General features: G+C 38.7%; 1 protein-coding gene across 1 annotated transcript in view; it reads left to right on the plus strand.

Annotated features, from left to right (window-relative positions):
* Positions 1-11417: 11417 nt before the first annotated feature.
* Positions 11418-20768, plus strand: part of tafa5l (TAFA chemokine like family member 5, like) — a 47900-nt gene continuing 38549 nt past the window's right edge. The window contains exon 1 of the mRNA XM_075476244.1: positions 11418-12390. Coding sequence (XP_075332359.1) covers positions 12294-12390 — 97 coding nt within the window. The 5' untranslated portion in view covers positions 11418-12293. The remainder of the gene's footprint in view (positions 12391-20768) is intronic.

Genomic DNA, 20768 nt, shown 5'->3' on the forward strand with positions numbered 1-20768 from the left:
AATTGACGGTCATGATTTATGCTAGTGTGACCATATTTTCAATACCGAATTGAATTATTACTATTATTATTATTATTATTATTTTTATTATTATTATGCTTGAAGTTGTAGTAGTGGTTTTCCACCGATTTTTTTTCAGGTATTGTTTTCTGCCCCCCCCAGATGAGCTAACTGCCCACCCACACATGCCATTCTGGTCACACCTCTGAACCAAAGTGATCTTAAATGCAAAGGGTGCCTATTACTTACTCAGCCAACTTGTGTATACCATAGACTTTCAAAGTGTTTCACTAATACTTTTTCCAAACTCCCTCTCCCTCCCTTTACGTCCATTTTTTGACATTTGTGAATGAAATCAGAATCTTCCACATCTGCGTTTTGATGCATTTAAAGGTGCTAGAGAATGGTTGAATGGGGTATTAATCCTTGTTCTGTGATGTGATATGTAGCCCAAAAAAAATTGGTTGGGTCTGTAATGGCTCAGAACCTCCCTAAAAGGCTCTCTGAAACAGCTATGTTACTATGCTGGGTTTAGAATGCGTCGGTTTCCCTTATTGGCGTCGTTTCAGAGCTTATCTGGCAACCTCATTATGAAATGCAGGTCGGTGTTGGCGCTATTCGGTTGCCGTTGCTTGATTGGCTGCCCTTGCTCTCACTGAAAACAGAGCAATAGAGTAATACACTGACTGAAAAGAAAGCTCATCAGAATCAGAATTTGTTTTATTGCCATTGTTAGTGAACAGTGTTCACTAACTAGGAATTTGCTGCGGTGTAAGGTGCAAACATGTAACATAGGATATAATAATAAAAAATAAAGAATAAAAATATATGAATATAAAATGTACAAGGTGTGTACAACAATACACAGTATCCAATATACAGAGCAACAACAGTGCAGCTTCATTAGTGCAATTTTAATGATGGTAAAGTGACTGGGGCAGGTTATGAGGTGATTATGAAGTGTTCATAAGTCCAACTGCAAGGGGGAAAAAACTGTTTTTGTGACGGGAGGTTCTGGTCCGAAGGGACCGAAGCCTCCTGCCCGAGGGGAGTGGTGCAAATAGAGAAGGGTCAGCTGTGATCCGACCTGCTCGCCCCATAGTCCTGGAGACGTGCAGGTCATGGATAGATGGGAGGCTGCAGCCGATCAGCTTCTCAGCGGAGCGCACAGCTCGCTGCAGTCTGTCTGTCCCTGTCGGAACTGACCATCTACTGAGCAAAATTCCGCCTGAAGCCTGCTCGGAATCGTGCAAGCTTTGTGAAACTGTACTCCGTGAAATGCGCAGCGCAAAGGAAAAGTCGGCGGTTGTATGTACTGGGGATGCTGTTAAAAATAAATAAAAGCCATTGATCGCGAACATTGCTTTCCGGGGGAAGAATATGTAACGACCGTAGTCCGCTTTCACAGCCTTGGAAGGCTCACCTGTTCCTGTTTCTCGCCGAAGGGGCGTGTCTGAAACGGGCTGGCTGTGGATTTGGGTGGGGGGGGGGGCGATTGCTGAAAAAGTGACATCACTTTTTCACAAAAACAGATTGGCACTTTTTCTGGGGGATATTCAAAAAAGGGGAGTACGTGAAACAGAGGTTCTGACACTTGCTGGCACTTCGTGTGTACTCCCCACAGCGGGGAGACTCAGAACTAACACCAAAAACGAGAAAAAGACGATTTTGATTCTCTATCCCCTTTAAGATTTGATTATCTCTCCCATCCCTTCTGTTTTAAGCTTGTAGTTTGTCATAGGCATTCCAGTATGTGCTTTGGCACCTGGAAGTTACTTGCAAGAGATGGATTTGACTAAGAAGCCACGTGCACAATGCTCATCTATTTTGACAGCATCCACAGCCGACACTTGACACTGAAAAGGGCCTCAACTAGCAGTATGCATTCGTTTTAATACAAACTAAATAAGTTATGCAGAAATTCACCCCATCATGTGAGAGCTAGAGAAACCACTTCTTTTCTTTGTACTAAACTGTATTTGTTTTTGCTGTTAGCTTGGACCTTTTTACATGGAAGTCTATGGGGAATAGCTTTAGAGCCAGCTCCATATGACCCTTCAGAGAACAACAATTTTGCACACCTTGCTACATTAGGAGGGGGGGTTTAAACACTTGTTTGCCATATAAATTATATTTTGATCAACAGGTTAATAATAATGAAAAAAATTGAAAGCATGCATCTAAAAAAATCTATAGCAATATTAGCTGCTATCACACTGCATTCCTGCTGTGTTAGCAATTGAAGAGAGCACCTCACCTCGATGGTAGATTTGTTTTACACTTTGTTTGCCCTCCATAGATGGTCAACAAACATATTCAATCTTTTACCTTAGGACACTTATTGGCACACACTTTGTCACCTACTCAGCTGCTGGGGGTAGCACCAGCTGCAGGAATCCAGAAGAAGAAAAGGGGCCAATTTGATAGTTGTTTCTGATCTGTCACACTGCTTGAAACATCAAACCGTGTAAGAAAACTAATGACAGACAAATAGGAGTACATTCTCTAATGCATATAATATGCATCAAATACATAAATATCACACATTTAAATATATTGTCAAAACAAACCTCCATTATAAGAGAAATTATTCCTCAAAACTAAATTACTTGCTGCAGCATGATTACAGAACAGTGACCATGAATAAAGCAGACATACTTCTGTATTTTTGTGTTTGTGTTCAGGCATTCGAGCAGCTAGATAATCCTGTGAGGCCAAACCAGAAACTTTTCTACAAAATATTTAGGCAGCATACTTTGAATAAAAAAAAGATAAAAGAAAAAAAGGGATCATCATCAGTGTAAGCTGTTATGAAATGCATTATATACGCTTTTTTTTATATGTTCTAAGGTTGTCATCTGGCTGATGCATATGTGGGTAAATGCTAATTCAATCTCTATTTATGAGGAAGACAATACAACAGAATAGAATCTGCCATCTTGTGTTGTCAGATTAACTGAATGCAAGTTCTAAATATGAGAATTTTTCCTGCCATTACCATCCCTCTTAAATCTGTTTAGTTGTTTAAACAGATTGTGTTCGAGCTCAGATTCTATCCAACAATCCCTGTGAGTCCCAGAGCCGCAAACCGTAAACAATAATGGCGAATGTGTCGCCACATATACATCACACATGACTGGTGTGATGTATTAGCATCTCGCGCCACTCTGTTCCATCATAATGGTTTTTCCCTGCATTAATGGAATGTTCACATCTTTTGTCTTGAGGTTAGTCCAGACATACACACAAAAAGAAAGAAAATATAGGCTATGTCCCTATTTCTCATCCAGCTCATCCTCCCAACTGACTTTGAACAACTGAAAATATAAAAGGTTATGTCCTTTTGATCAACAAGCCAACAGCATCAAAGGTTTGAAAAATCAACCTCTAAACACCTCTGATGGAATTTGGGAAAAAGTCCAGTGGACTTAAGAAGATAAAAAAGCACTTTTTAGTAACAATGAGCTATGACATAAATGGGAAAAATAGGTGTATAATTTCATGCTTTGGGCTACTGTTGCCACCACTGACACAGGGGTAATTTCACTGGAAGAGGAGAGAATGGGATTCAATTAAGTACGAGCTAATTTTGGAAATAAAAATAATATCCCCAGTAGATTTTTTTTTTTAAAGAAAAGATTTTGCAGTGGCCCTCATAAACCCTATTAGAAATATGTGTATAGACTTTAAAATAATTTGGTTGATTGCCTATGATCGTCACAGAATTTGGTGCTTTTTGCAGAAAAGAAAGCAAAAATCCTTCCAACAAAACCTGTAAGCTGCAACAAAAATGTTTAGAAGATACTTGAGAAACTGGTGTTGCTAAGTAATGACCATGCAGGGTGTCCAAACTTATACTTTATACATGTTTAAAATAAATAAATAGATCTTCTGAAGCTGTAAAAGATGGGAATAAATATAATTTCTCAAAATACTAAAGAAACTCAATGTAATGCTTTTTGGAATATGATGATGATGAATACTGTATTAGTATAGAATCATTAAGGCTGGGGTGATGTAGGGGTGATATCTGTTGCTATATTTATTTTTCTAAGTTGTTTCTTGTTGCTGGAAATAGTCCCTATAATTTACTGGGACTATTGTGATTGCAGACGAATGAAAGTGGCTGTGATTGTATTGTGTGATGAAAAGGTACCTAAAATAATATCACATGACTCTACAGACAGTTTGTATGATGCAAACAAAACAGTTTAGGTTACTTTAACCAGTTGCTCATAAAACTGTGCTTTTGTAATTCTAGATTAATTTTCTGCATTACATTAAGAACAAGCACAGGACAAACTGATTGGCACAAAATGCTTGAGAATTGGATGATATTTAAACAACTGGGATGATTGTAACTCCTCTCCCACATAGAGTATACTATGGAGAACAAGGAGAACATCAATTGTGAATAACTATTTTTACTAACTGTAAATGTTAAATTGTATCTTGTAAAATGGATATTCTTGAAGGAGTACAGGACATAAAAGATTTAAAGCACATGGATTATAACTTTTTTCAAGAACATTCCCATTCATTGTGATGTATGTATATCATCCCGTCAACACTGAGGTTATCAAAGTAAACTTTGTAACCCAACCAGAACAAAAGAGAGAGGATATTTTTGCATGGAACAACAGGATATTTTCATTTTGCTCAGAAAAGCAGGTTAGAGGACCAGACAGAGGCAGAAGCCAAAATACTCTCTGTTGAACAAACACAAATAAAACCTCTGTTTCATACATAAACACAAAGAATAATGAGGTGGAGATGGAAAAGCTATGATTGACTTCAGAGAGGAAGAGTTCTTTCGACCCAAATGATTGAAATAAGGAATACTTTACACTTGGAGACAGAGAAGATACAAAGAGAGAAAATCTCTAAGACAAAAGTCAAGGCAAGTTAGACTGAAAAAGAAGGAAGATGCATATATGTTCTGACTCTCTGTGCAGAAAAGAAATGGATTATAAACAAGAGTTTCAATCTTCAAGAAAGGGCAGACACCTGCATGCGTGGTGAGGCCAAACAGTTGGAGGAGAACTCAAAAAGAAACACACATTTTCAACAAAGAACTTCAGCTACAACAAAGGAATGAAGAGGGACGCCTTTGATGCAGACAATGATGTTATGGCTGATGACAGAGTCCTTCAAGACTAAAAAGGAAGAGGTGGTAATGATCAAGAAGATTTACATTGAAGGAAAGGGCGAGAAAAGCTGTTTGGTTGATGAAAAAGAAAAGAAAACAAAAGAAAATGCGACTATAAAGAACTCAGAGTTAAACATAAGAGAAGGAATGCCTTCAATGTCAGGAAAGGATGGTGCTTAAAGCAGTAAAGGATTAGACAGAGGATATGTGGTCATTCAAAGTATCCAAGAAAAGGTAATCGTCCATAGGGTGTGGAGACAAAAAATATGATCAAGGAAAACAGAAACTTACAACAAAGAACATGAGGAACAACAAATGGAGACGGAGGTCTTTGATGCAGAAAATGATGCCATGATTGATGACAGACTCCCTCAAGATTGAAACAAAAGAGATGCTATTGACAAGCAAAGCTTACATTCAAGAATAGATTCAGAAGAGGATGATGGATGAGGGTAACTTCTAAGATTTAATATCAACAAAGAACCTAGAGTTAGGGCAGTCTATGTTCAAGAAAGAGCAGACATCCAGATGATGGGAGAAACTTGAAGCAAAAAAACAGACATGATGAATAATGACTAAACAAAGATGGAGGAAGTAACAGCACTGGTAACTGAGACCTATTAAATAGACCATTACAGCTGGCATTATCAATATGGCATGGCAGTCTTCTCCAAGTCATCATAAGAATTCCATTAAATATGCATGTAAATGTGAAACGTACAATAAATCTGTTTTCAGAGATGAAAGTCCAGCACAGTAGCTTAAGTCTTAAAATATACCCTGAAAAAGAATCCTCCTCAGAAACTGTCGGGAAGATTTTGGCGAAAATGTCAGAGATAGTAAGGAACCTGGATTAAATGTGATCTCAGATCATCAAAATTACATGTCACTACATGGTAGCCGTGGCATTAGTTTGTGTGAGTCAGGAATAATAAGTAAGCGAGTCTGTACCTACTTCTGTGCATCAGCATTGTGACTTGTGGGGCAGTTTTTCTAGTCTACATCTAAAGTTGCTCGTCTACATGTTTGTCAGCAGCAGAGTAATACTCTCACCAATCATTTTCTAACAATATATAGAGCAATTTTCATTTTGTTTCCCAACATCATCACAACAGAAACACTGGAGAAAAGTTTTTTTCAGTCAACAGCATCCTTTTCTGACAGTCGCCATCTTCCTCTGCAATGTCAGCCAATACATCTTAAATCAAATTAATTATTGTGTCAATAATTCAGTTAACAACTAACCATTAATACTATAATTGCCATTACGCACCTGACAGTGTAATCCTGCTACCTTAAAGTTATCGCCTTGCACAAATCTCCAGTGTGACAGGTTGGTGTCATTCTTTTATCATCCAATCTATTCTGTTATTCCTCATCATTGACAGTAAAAATCATCATGCTGTTCTTCATGCCAGCATACATAGAATTTGCGGCCATCACAGCAAGCTTCCATTTAATCTGAGTCAGTGTGGACATAATTATTTACTTTAGCTTCCTGATGAGTTTTTAATTAGAATGAAATCAGCAGCAAAACCCAAAGCTGAAACCCTCTGTTTTCACTTGTAGAAAATAAAAGTTGTATATGAAGCCAAGGCCTGTGAAATAATCAGTATGTGTGAACACAGTGTGTACACAGGGACTCGGTGGAGGAGCAGATGCGAGGTTTTGATCTTGTTTTCTATTGTGACACTGGGTCAGCAGCAGAGAAAAAACTGCTGTGAGTCCAAGCAGAAAACAGCCACAAATTAGCAGGCTACAACATGTCAGAGCCTCCTTTCAAGCTTACTGGTGCTGATATCTCGCAGCTAAAAAGATATATGTTATGGGGACTTATTAAGTTCCTGATGCAAGAACAAAGTAGCCGCTGTTTAGTGTAAAGGTTTTAATTCTGATAATTACACAGTATGTAAAGTAGAAGAAGTATAAACCCACTGTTGGAATAGTTTGCAGAAGAAAAGGTCCATTTAAGCAGATGCTTTGAGGCACCACATGCTCATCGCTGGCATTTAACAGTGAACAGCCAGTGGCTGGAAAGCAAGGGTTGGAAACACGAGTCAACAATATTTGTGGCCTGTCTTGGTTTGATACAAGCTTACAAATCTCATTGCCGCTTGCATATACCACAGTTTATTCTCATAAATTCTGGGGGCACTAATTTGCTCTTTCCCCAAACAAATGTTGCAAATTAACTGTGACAAATTCTCCACCTGTTCCAGTAAAACTATGTTGATGGGAAAACTTTGTGCAGGCATGATTAACAAAACGAGAAAATCGCTGCACTGTGGGAGTGGGAGTTTTTGGAAAGTGAAAATGGCAAATTTGTACTTCCCACTGTATCCCTGCTGAGGTATCCTTAAGCAAAATATTGACTCTTACCAAATTTAGCTGCTTTCTCTGTAGTTGAACCACATGTCTGACCTCCCTTTTAAGAATTCCCTTTTCTAAACCGCAGCTACAATAATCTCACACACAGACCAGAACTGCCCACAACAGCAACTGTTTGCTTGTCAAATGTGGACGCATGAGGTATTTCATGCACAGCAAGTGTGTATATGAAATGGAAAACTCTATTTGTTTCTGTAAAAAACAAATTCCACCAGCCCTTCTAAACTGCCCAAACACCAAGCGTAAATACTCCCATAAAAGTTTTTATCTCACAAAAGCATCTCCCAAAAGTGTTAATGAATGTGTTATCAGATTATAGAAACACTTGGTTAATCACTTTTGTTTGAAGTGATCTAACTTACTTTTTATGGCCTTCTGTCTCTTGTTTTGAACTCCCTATACACTTTGGTGAGACGCTGCAGTCTAAATCTCTAACCTACTTTGTTGCAGTTTCTAATAAAAATCTACATAATGATAGCTGCATTAGTACATCCAATATAGCACAATGTGCATACACACACACACACACACACACACACATATGTATGTATATATGCATATTTGTATATAATTCTAATTCATCCATGACTCTGATGTGACCAAACTGCTGGTACATCAGCAGGATCACACATAATATAAGTTCACAAAATAGAACATTTTCAAATCTGTAATTTTTACTTGTCATGTAGATGAAAAAAGGGGAAAAGCACTGTAGTTACAAATGACACTAACAACAGCTCTTCTATTCAACTGTCCCATTTAGTTTTAACAGTAACCCAACATGCACAATACCAGGACCCAAACCGAGAGGGACAAATCATTCATTTGATTCTGCACACCTGTGTTTCCCTGTGAACACATGCCACATGTCCTAGGTGGAACTAAACTGTTTTCCAGCCAAAGGCATTCCTGCAGATAGGCAGGCTGACAAGACAGCGTGACTGAGTTAATATGAAGCTTCACAGATGCTAAACCAAACAAGCAGGTCAATATGTATTTGGGAAATTTACTTGGTCCAGAGTCATGTTGATTGTTTGAGCTGTGCAACTGGCAGCCAATCACACAAGCTAATAAGCACAAAGCTTCAGTCAAAGCACATGAGATGCACGCCAACATCATGGGCTTTAGTAGATAAGGAACAACTGAGAACCAGCAACACCTTTAACTATTTTACCAGTTTTAATATTTTATCACAAGTAACTTCTAAATCTTAAATTGAGCCTACATTATAAAGCTGCGAATATAACACTAACATCTAATAATATTTTGTTTATATGGCAAAGAGACTGAAGCCCAGAATTTACTCTCCTGCCAAAAAATGAAACCATGAAAGCAAATGCAAAAACATACATTTGGAAAACCTATGCAATGAGCTGAAGGATATAAAAAAACATCCCATCCAGTTGTTCTCCAGGGGGTCATTGTGTTTACATAGCTGCTTCAAACAAAATATCCAAAATAATAGAAGCAGAATTGTCTAAGCTGAGCAAAATGCCTATCAAAAGACATCTGTTTTTGTTGGATTTCTATAAGCAGTGTAAGCAACATGTTTACCAGCAGTGGAAGGAGTACTGAGATATTTTACATCACTATTAAAAAAGAATGGGGTACAAGTATGTTTCTAAATTACATGATTACACTATGAATGCATTAACATGGAAGCACTCCTTGAATATTTGAATGTCGCAGCTGCCTGAGGTAGATCTGGCTTTACCCATAAAGAAAATTGGTAACAAATCTTCACTGCAATGATTTTTTTCACCAGGGAATGCTTTAGCATTCTTGCATGCCTTTTGAATTGACTCTGTATGTTTTAGAATTTATTATTGCTATGGAAATAGGAGCATTTCTTATCCAGATATTTGCCATATAACTGGAAATGGAATAACCAGATTTGGTTCAGTACTATTACTTGTTTTATACAGATGGAAATGTGACTTGGTGTACCTGATGACAAGTCATACTACATAGTTTCATAGTTTACTGATAGCTTATTTATTATTAATATGCAGTTCTACAATTCTGCTGTGCCATGTTTTTTTTTTGTTTTTGTTTCACTGGTCCAGCATATATGTTAGATGGCTTATTTTCTGTCCAACAAATTATTGCATTTCCATAGCATTTATTGAAAATGAAAGTCAAATTACAACATTTCCATTTGAAATCTTAAGAAATCTGTTTAACATAAAGTACAAATACCTTAGAATTTGAATGTATCTTACACCAATGATTTCAATGGTAATACTGATTGAGATGGAGCCAGTTTTAGATATTCCACAGAGTGGGTATTTAAGTCTTATGCATACTTATGCATATTTTCTGATCATGAATGATATATTTCTGTGTAAACTTGTGAGTCTAAATACGAAATAAAAATGTTGATAAACCTAGTAAGGAAAAAGCATTAAGCACCATATATTGGAAATTCACATGTACAAATTCAGCAGAACTGTAATTTACGACTGTACTTGAGATATAAAGCATCTATACAAGCATTCAGAATGACTGGATCACAACTTTTGCATTTCTGTTGAGCTAGGTCACTTTAAAGGGCATCTATAATACAGTAAAGCTATTACAATTCACACATGTCTGAATGCAATTAAAAACAAGTATGTGTATTGTGTGCAAACATGAAAATGAATATGATGGATAAGAATGAATTGGCAGAATGTATAACCTTGTCAGTCACAGTGATGGATTGTGATTAATTACACTGCAACCCTGCTGAGACGTCACTTACTGAATGGCACACTGCAGACTAGAGAGAAAAACAAACCTCATCTTAGCAGTTCAGCTCCCCGATGTTCCTCCAGCCTCAGACAAGTAAAGTAAGCTGCTTTAGTAATGCACAAAACACGAGCGGCTCTATAGACGTGATGCCCTGAGGGTGGAAAATCGGCAAACTATCCCATTATTACTTAACAAATGCATAGTCTTTACAGTGTGAGGCCCAGTAATTTTTCATCTGTTACTGTGCTGATGTGACAGGCCTTGGCCCAAGCCAATACGTCATCATAAAAGCCATTCAGTGAGAGGCTGATGGCCCAGCAGCACACAGGGGGAACTTCTCCGTCTGCTAATAAAGTGCACATTCCCTGGTCATGGAATCTCGTGAATGTGTGGGTATATGAGGGTGGGTGAATTATAGTAATGTTTCTCAAGAGGCAAGGGACTCTTAAATTGTGCTCTTTCAGGAGATTGAATGGCATGTGCAGGGTTTTTACTCTATTTATCTCACACGTGTTTACACATTAAGTGAAGCAAGCACCGCTTTCTTTGCACATTTGAGACTTTGTATGATATCAGCCAATATTTAATATTTCAACTTTACAGATTTCTTAGGCACTGCATATGCTTTAGAATCAGTACTCAAAGGTAACAGACCTCTCACATTTTCCCAGTATACCAGTGTACTAAATGTTAACTGTCGTCCCACACCATGCAGCCCTTGAGGCTTTTTCCACCCATGAAACAGGGCAGGAAGACATGGAGTAAGGTAACATTTCAGAATGTGGTGGCAGTAGTTGGTACTGCTCCGTGTCCCCATAGGTTGGGATGGGACTTCATGAGTATAAATAAGCATCATCATCTGCAGTTTGGGATTTATTGCCTTGGAGCTAAAAGTTTTTTTCTCACTTTGAGGAAAGAATTAGGACACCGTGTTCGTGTGTGAGACAGTGAGGGAGACAGATTATTTGGACACACTAACTCAAGCCAGCTCAGGATGCTGCCGCGACAGTAACATTTCCTGCCATAAACTGAAAGGGGGGGGGGGGGCATCCTCCTCAGTGCTGCCTGCATGCAAATGGGGTAGATCGGGATGGAATAAGGGAGGTTTAACACATTCAGTTGTGCCCGACACTTGACTTTGAGAGGAGATTTGTAACCCCCCCACCCCTAGTCAAGAGCAGACATCATCACTGCGATTTTTTTTCCAGAACTTCTACAAAACAGCTCACACAGGTGACAATTGTTGCCAACTTCATTGCACAGCTAAGAAGTGCTTTAGATACAGAGGGAGTGAGCAGCGTGAAGCCGCCGCTGCTTCTTTGACGTGACATTTCGCTGCGCCGCTGTGCATATGTGGCCACATGTGACGCATTTGCGTCTTTAGCTGTATTTTCAGGAGCAGGGGGTTTAGGGTGCATTGGACTGTCCCGTTTTCCGACAAGTTTCCGTGCTGGTTGGTAGGTTTGGCATGTCCACCGCAGTCAACTTGCGCGTTTCTCCGTAGCCACTCAGAACCCGGCTCCTCGGTGCAGAAGTTGTTTGGGAATAACAAAAAGAGCAGTGCAGGGCGCAGAGGACGAAAACCATAAGTGAGAGCCGCGTTCAATGGGTGTTGAGCGGCTGAATTTATTACCAGCATCATCAGCATCTCCGTGAGAAGAACAAAAACTGCGGGGGACTGCCGCGGCTGACTCCCCTTCAACTACACACTTCCAGTTTTTTTTTTCTTCGCACAAGCCTGCCAGTGAAATTCTGCTCCACAGTTGCGCAAACTTGGCCAGATCCGGTGACATTTTCGCCTGTGTGTGTGTTGAGCAGCCTGGATGGATATGCGGCTCATCGGGGGAATTTAAAAAGCAAGGGGGGATTACTATCAGTCCCTCTTCTATTATAACCTCAAAATGGATGCCTACGACAGGCTCTGGGGAAGCCACTGGATAAGCCACTCTTCCGCTGATCTGTTTGACATCTGAGCGGCACAAGCGTTCAAAGTTTGGATAATCTAAACGGCTGAAGGTGTAGGATGCAGTCTGGAGCGAAGACACTCTCTGCAGGTGGAGGTGCGTCACTCTGCTGCCTACTTCTCCTCTGGCTCATCTACTCCCATCTGCTTAGAGAGGGTAAGGACGTTAACAGCTTTTTATTACTTTGCCAGCAGCAGCATTGTCGCTGATGGGTTGGGATGCAGCTGCACACAGTGTGGTCAGATCCTGTGATTCTGAGTTAAAATCCTTCCAACATCCAATAAAACAGCCTGTAAGGTATCCATGCTCATCTCTCGGTCTATTTATGGTGACCTCCTTGAACCTTACGGCATTTTTACGATATGATATATTATATCTACAGTAATGTTTCCAACCATTGCATAGAAACTTCATTGTTTTTGTCTGTCTGAGAGCATTTTTAGATGACTAAGAGCTTGAGACCATGTTATACACAATAGTGTATATGAATGCAGATTAAACTTTGATCTGTGATTTGAGAAATAATCATTTCAAAGGTATTTTGAACAGCTGGATATCAGTTCTACTCCTCACTTTTCCCATTCATTATTTTCATTGATCATGCTTTTTGCTACTATGGGGGAGCAAGAATAATATGTGTCCATATCTGAGTGTCAGGTGAAAAAGCAACCCAGTTTGATATTTGCTGTTCCTGCTGCAGTCAGAGAAAGACATGATTTCTACCCTCAGAGTTTTGTCATTTCATTCAGTTTAAGGTTATATTCACCCTCTCTATGCGTTCCCTTTGAATGATACAGCCACTGGTGCAATTACACCTTCATTCTGACACAGACTAGAAAGCAGAAAGATGTTTCCCTGCACTTCATTGGCTGCTTTCCATGACAGACTGTTTTGGATTCAAGTGCCATCAAAGGCAAATAAAGCAGGCTTAAAATACTGGAACTTGTTGGGAGATGTTGTACGCTAAGTTTGTAGATTAGATCTTTTAATCAAGCGTTGGCCAGCAATATAATTACCACTGTGGAGGAGGGATAGTGCCGACATCAATGTCTATGGCAGCCTGCCGGTTAAAGGAGTAGACTCTGATGTGAAAAATGAACTGCCTGTGTGTTAAAATTTGCTTCTTTTCCCTCTATTTCCTTCTAATTTTCCTTGTTTTCTCTCAAAATGCTCCTTTCACCAGTCTCTTAGTTTTGTCCCTGAACTGCCCTCTCAAGCTTCTGCATTTTATCAGAGGAGCCAAAGCAAACCTTTTCTCCCCTCAGCCATTTATTACTGACTCGTTTTCATCTGAAAATGATCTTATTATCACTTTATTTAACATATCTCTCAATCAATCTCTTATGAACCTTTCTATTCTTCATATATTCACAAAATAAATTGACTCTCCAAAGTATGTCCTGACAGTTAAACCTCTAGATATGGTTTGAGGGTTGACACTCCCCATAGGTTGCTCACTACAATTTCCAGTTCTGAGATGAATTTAAAGGATGGAGTGATCTGCACATCTTCAAACCTTACTAAAATCCTCAGTTGAAACTGGCTGCTTTTACCAGTCAGTGAAGCTGTGAAAGCAGTTCTGACCACTAAGGCTTTGTTATTCCATCAGTCTCTGTAAGACTTTACAGTAAACCTTTTACTATTTATCACCACACACCACTGATTTATCCAAAGCCTCCCTTATTTTCCATGCCTTCACAATCTCCATAACTCATCTGTTCTGGTGGCAAGGACAGAAAATCAAAGCACAGCAGCCCCTATCTGTTCATGCCTTTGGGCCAGCACAGGTCACGATGAATGGCATGTCAGCAGCACTCAGCGGTGCCAGATTTAACAAAAAAAAAAAAAAGAAATTGGGAATGTTTGGATTTCCTTCCTGGATCACATGTTGGTTCAGTGGTACAGTTGAAGAATAGCAGCAACTCCTCTCTGATTTGCAATCCTGAAATCTTTGATGTGATGTCAAAAAGGAGGGGAGGTGGAGCCTGGACAGCTTGCCCAGAAGACATTTAAACATTGTTATTGCCAAGAAAACATGTAAATTTAAAGCATCAACATTTAAAAAAATGTTTCAAATGTCCAAATATCACCTGACAGTTTGCTCTCTAACGTCTTGTTTTTGGATTTCCAGCTGAAAATGTTTAGCTTTTTTGATGTTTTCACATAGAATTGAGTTAGGCTATTATGTGACAGAATTGTGGTGACCATTATCATTGCTCCACTGACCTGTTTTATTGCTCTGCTTTTGTTTTCAAGCCCACAAACTCTTTCTTTTCATCAGTTTTACCTCGAGCAGTGGCATGTAATTGTTTTTGGTAGAAAACTCTTGCTTAGACTATTAGAATTAACCATGTGATGACATCATCTCTAAATAACACAGAGAATCTTTTTCCACTTGTGTTTCTTCAGGGTGCATATTAGACAATATATTTTCCACTTAATTGTACTTTTATTTACCAGTATTAGTTGGGCCCTACCACCCACCCAGCATCAGATGGTAGACAAAGTTAGCTATTTTTGATAAAGAAAGTTCAATAATCAAAAGTTATTTGGAGCAACATTTTTGGCATTAATTCAAGGTTAATTAAAGACCCAAATGCAGGATGTATAGGAGAAGACTGGAAACAGGTAGTTGATGAAAATATCTTTATTCTAAATAAACAAAAAGCAGGAATAGTAAAAATGACAAACTGAAATCTAACAAGTAACAAAACTCAGGTGAAAACACTGGTTGGACTTGCGGACAGACAGAGGTCAGCAAGATGATCTGGCACTGAACACAGGAAAACCTGAAGAATATATCCTGAGGGAGGTGATTTCAAACAAAGAGCAGGTGAAGCGATCCGTAATTAAAAACCAGCTATGATACAGGAAGTTAACTAACCAGAAAACACGACTCAATGTAACCAAAGAGCAAGAAGATGAAAAAAACAGGAAAACCAAGAAACCAAAAGACAGCCCTTTTGTTCATCCCTGTTGTTTTAAATAAGCTTTATACATTGGATTGGAAGACAAAGTCAAAACAAAAACACACAAAGTTATAGACCATGGCAGTTTTACTGCAAAACCAACATGTTCCCTTTTCAGCTCATCACATACTGATGCTTGGTCAAGAGCTCTTTGTTTAGATTTTCAGTGCACAGATTACCTCTTTTCTATCACTTTCAGATAACAGGGAACTACTCTCCAGCACATGTTGTGGCTCTAACTGAGTGACTGGCTGTGCAAATGGTAAGCGGCAACAGGAAAGCATCATTCTACAGCTCTGGCATATCAATAAGTAACACACACTGCACATCCAGGTCAGAGGGGAAGAGAGGGATGAGCACCCCGGCTACCAAGAATAGAACTTATGGTCAAGTTCAATCTTGAGATTCCGTATTTCTTTCATATTTCTTCTTTATTTTGACTTCTGATCTTTATTTTGTCTTCTATGCTATACTAATGTACTACTTTGTTACAAATGAAAAGTATTTGCTTAAGGTTAGACGACACAACTAACTGGTCAAGGTTAAAAAGCATAATGTTGTTGATAGTTTCAGAGAAATTTTACATATTGCCATGACAATACATCCTGTGACTGTTACGTTACTAGCTCTAACCCTGCATGTCCAAAAGTAACTCTGAGGGAGTCCTCTGTGTTCAAAATGGATGCAGTGGGCTCCTGACAAAGTGTCAGTATGTAACAGATTGGGAATGAGAATGGGCGTGATGTAGTGTGAAGAATTTTTCCAATAAAAAGCATATGAGCAATGATTATATGAGTCCTGGATAGGGACAGGAGCCACGGAGTCTAGAGACAAGTGGTGACAGTGATAGGAAATGGCTAAGGTGCCCAAGAACACTCACATGTGAGGTGGAAGAAGGAGGTCTGCACAAAAGATGGTCTGAAAGGCAGGGTGACAGAATTATGATAATATTTAAAGAATACTGATTGGTTCAGGGAAGACAGTCAAAACGATTATTGGACGAGAGCAACAGGGGACGGAATTACTTTGACTGTGTGTGAAAGCAGAGTGACAGATATAATTTTACAGCAGGAATAACCCATGTTAACCCCCGAGAAATAGGGGCAGAATGACAGAGATTTTCTTTGTTGAACTTGCAGATAAACTATTTTCGATTCTTTTTTCTCTATAGTGTATGGGGCAAGGAGCTTAAAGAAGAAAGAAACATTTTCTTCAGATATAATGTTGCTTTGTGTCTGCAGAATGTAAAAAAATAGGCAGCTGTTCATGGGACTTCAATGGATAAGAGTCATTGTATTTGAACGCAGCATTATGTGTCTTGCAGTTGGCACTCAGTTGTATGCCTGATCACGTATGATGACATCCTCATTTCCTGCCTAAACTCATAACAAACAAATCATAGTTCGAAAGCTGTCCCATGACTTATGAATAAGCACAGGTGGGGACGGCAATTCTAAAACTCTGGTAACAAACAAATGCGTTTTGTTTTGCACAAAAAAGTTAGCTATTTAACAAAAGAAAAACACATTTCTAACACCATGCTTCAGACAGAAATGGAGATTTTGATATACATATATATGTATATATACAGTACATTTTTAAATTTAGAAAAAAATATGTATCTAAAATGTATGTCTTTCATTGAAAAACATATACCATATTATGTTTTGTAATACTTTGGTAATAATTTGGTCTTTGGCTGTTGAAAATCTTCAGCACAACTGTGTCAAAAGTCATCTGATTAATCTATTTTTTTTGTTAGTAGCCATCCAGTTCTGCATGTCAAGCCTACAACACATTCCTATAAGATGGTAAGGGGGAAATTTAGGGTTAGTAATGAGGTAATAAAAAAATGATGTCAACATTTGAAGGGATTTGACATGGCACAAAAGCAGTATTCACAAAGGTGGAGAGAAAACTTCCAGTTTTTCAACAAATGCATGAGTAAATCATTGAAATATTTAAAAACAGTGTTCCTCAAAGAGAGATTAGAAGATATTTATATACTTCTTATTCTACAGTTCATATTGTTAATACATATTTGAGGAATCTGCAGAAAATTTAGTATGCAAAGGGAAAGGCTATCTCTGATCTCTCAGACGACACTACATCAAGAATCGTCATTCATCTATGGCTGATAAGACGACCTGGGAAAGGAATTACAAAGGGAAACCTTTGTTAAGCACTACAAAACAGAGTTACATTTGCAAAAATGAAACCAGAAGTTAAACTTGTCCAGGGGCAGCATTGATTTCTTTGGGTTTGGAAGCATCTGGGACGGATCATCACACAATAAAACTATGTATTGTGGTCGGACAGAAACATTAGAAAGTGGTTTAAAGCTTTACTGTCCAAAGTTTTCTTTGTAATGTATTGCAGGCTTTAGATGCAAAAATGGATGTTATGATGGCATTCGTTAACTGCACCATGTTTGTTAATTTAGCTCTATCATATATTCTGTATATATTGTTTTCTATTTTTTTATTCAGAAAATCTAGAACTGGTAAACATTGCATCAGCAAATGTATGTAATGAAACATAAGGTGGAAAAAGAAATCACTAGAACTAATCTATGAAAGCATATCCTATATTTGAGGTTGTATCAATGCAACACACAGCAATGCATCTTTTTCCAGCTTTTTTCACGTCATAATTACTGTGTCACTTTGATTTGTTTGAATAATCCAATCACTGCAACAATCTATCCTGTCAGCCCGCTATGCTGCACAAGCTGTCGATGAAAAAGACAGCTCACATTTTATGAAATATGTCTACAGGCTGTGTCACTAAATTTTAAAGTGACTCACTGCAGCCTTACAATCACTAGAGATCCATTGATGACAGACTCACACACTCCAAATGTCTTTCACAAACCAGAGAGATTCCCTTTTGGTAAATTATGCTCTCATGGTTACTTTTCCATTTTTTTTAGCAAACCAGCTCCTTTGTGAAATACGTTGAGTAATTTTGGAACACCAGAAGGATGAATTTAGAAATCCTTGGTTGTCCACCCAAGCATTAAAACTAATCAGAGAACTAGAGAATTACTGATATTTCGAATTGAAAACCATGATTTTCATTCCTTTCTTTTTCAAGACAGAGTTAAGCATGCAAAGGGGAGACTCACTTAGATTATGACCCCGGCTGTAAATCGTAAGCAAATCACAGTGGCCTGCTTCGATAAGGCGGTGGAGCTTTAAAAGTGTGAGCATCTTTATTGAACAAAATGAAAAGAATTTTTACAGCTAAATCAATTTGGCAGCACACAAAGCTCAAATTTCATAGCTCCCTGAAAATGAATTCTTTCTAGCCGTCAGCTTTGACCTCCCTTGTGGTTGAGTATAGCGCACTGCTCAGTATCTTTCTGAGTTGTTATTTTCTCTGCAGAGATCTCTGGGCTTGAAACTGCTCCATCATTGGCAGAGTGGTATAAATGATTTGACTTACGTTCCCTCAGTCTTATGTCCTGCTCTATTTTCTGCCTGATGCTGTGATCATATTTTCTGAGAAGGCTGTGATTGAACTTTAAAGCTGCAATCCATTCTATCACACATTACTGTACAGCACTTATGGAGCCATAATAGTCTGCTGATGCTCACCATTTTCACTGTGTTTGCATTAATGACAGAGGCCATCCTGCAGGGCTTTCTGAGTGAAATTTGAAGTGAGTCACTGTGACTTTACAGTGTTCTCTGCATTACAGTCATCAAAGCTGTTGTTTACTTTTGCAAAGCATATTCCACATTTACTCTTAATGCCTCAAACCGGTATTCATCCAGAACCACTTATCTCATAACTCTACATTATGATATATCTGCAGCTCTGCTGGGTTACTGCAGTAGATATCTACTCAAAGCCACCATCTTCATGTGTTCTCTACCACAGGACAGACCTGAATTACACAGTTTGTCCAGTTAGCAGGGCTTATATGTAAGGGGAATGTTTTCTATTTAAAAGCTGCCCTTGGCAATGTCACACAAGTGTTGCCTACAAACTGTGCAAAATAACTGAGCTGCAAGGATCTAGAAGTCCTGGAAGATGTAACTTTACAGAATGCTCGTTTCTTCCACTGAGAAAAGGAAACAGTCTAAAGCTGTTGAGTCCCTTTTTCTCCCAGGGGTGCACCGTCCCTCTGCTTCTACGCAAAGTTTCAATCTGACATTCCCTGTGGGTGGAATAGTGCAACTACCTGACATGTGAATTAGATTTGTAACAAACAGAGCACAGCGCCAGTGTCCAAGTTGTTTGGGGTGCTGTGCTTCTCTCTCTTTCTGTGCAGCCCAAGTGGGTACTTTTGATTGTATAAACATCATGCTTCATGCAGCTTTAAAGATCGTCAAACTCAGACATAATACTCATTCGAACATGACAGCTTTTTTTTTTTTTTTAGAAAAGAAACTGGCGTGATCGGGATGTGAAAGCTGGAAGTGCTCCTGAGCACAATACGTGGCAGGCTGAGTGCTGTTCAAATAAAGAAGCTTTGTCCTGTATTAATACAAAACATGCCCGTCTTCTGTAGAAGCCCCTCTAGCTGCTCCCACTTTTCCCCCATGCCATTGTTCATCACTAATTTCAGACTGCTTTAGAGTTATTTTTCTACTCAGAGACCATAACACAAGCAGAGTTGTTCACTTGCATATAGATGGGAACACTGTTGTGTATTCAGATGGCATGCAAAATCAAGTGTTGGTATTCCCCAAAAACAAATACATTAATATAACACGCATGATTCGCTCCACTGCTCTGCTGCCCTACTTGCTTAGCTGCAGAAGATCACTGTGATGTTCGGGAGCTTGTAGCATGGGGTCATTCAAACATCTGCCTCTCTCACCTGGTGTCCTAATACATGATACCTACTGCGCCGCACACGTCAAGTGATGTTAAGGTAATGAGATACACTTGGCTGCGGCTGCCTTGACTAGCATATGCTCAGTAACGTAAGATTGCTGTTTGATGTCATCCTGTGTTCCTGTTAACAGACAGAGCTGTGAGATTAGAACAGATGTGAAGAAAAGGTTAAGTCTTAGCCCTACAGTCAAAATGAAAGTGGCAACGTTAGATAAATCATTAGAAACTTACTGAGATTACATTTTTATTTGTGGCTTTGAGTTTATTCATTTTTATAAAGACTAAAACAGCATTAATGGCAGATTGGTGACTATCATAGATTAGGTGTGCTTATGTTTGCCGTGAGTGGTGGAGAAATAATAAACAGAATAATTGTTCATGAAGAGGCAGAAATGGCAGATACGTTTGAAAAGTCAAACAACTCATGAATTTACTATTTCAACTTCAATTCAGCAAAAATTTGCACACAATCAAAAACTGATGACGTTTTTATTTTTTTTTATTCCTATTCCTAATTTCATGAAATAATTCAAAACAACTATGTTGCTCTCCAGCACAAAACAAGTTAAAGAATTGTATTATTACTGTGTTTTTTTCACTCTTTTACCTACAGGTATGTAGCTTAAGTTTCAATATATCAGCACGTCAACATTTACCATCTTCATATGTCTTGCTAAGTCACAAACGCCATCCACGTGTATCTAGTGTTGATTTGGT

Source organism: Odontesthes bonariensis, chromosome 10, assembly GCF_027942865.1.
Source record: "Odontesthes bonariensis isolate fOdoBon6 chromosome 10, fOdoBon6.hap1, whole genome shotgun sequence".
NCBI lineage: Eukaryota > Metazoa > Chordata > Actinopteri > Atheriniformes > Atherinopsidae > Odontesthes > Odontesthes bonariensis.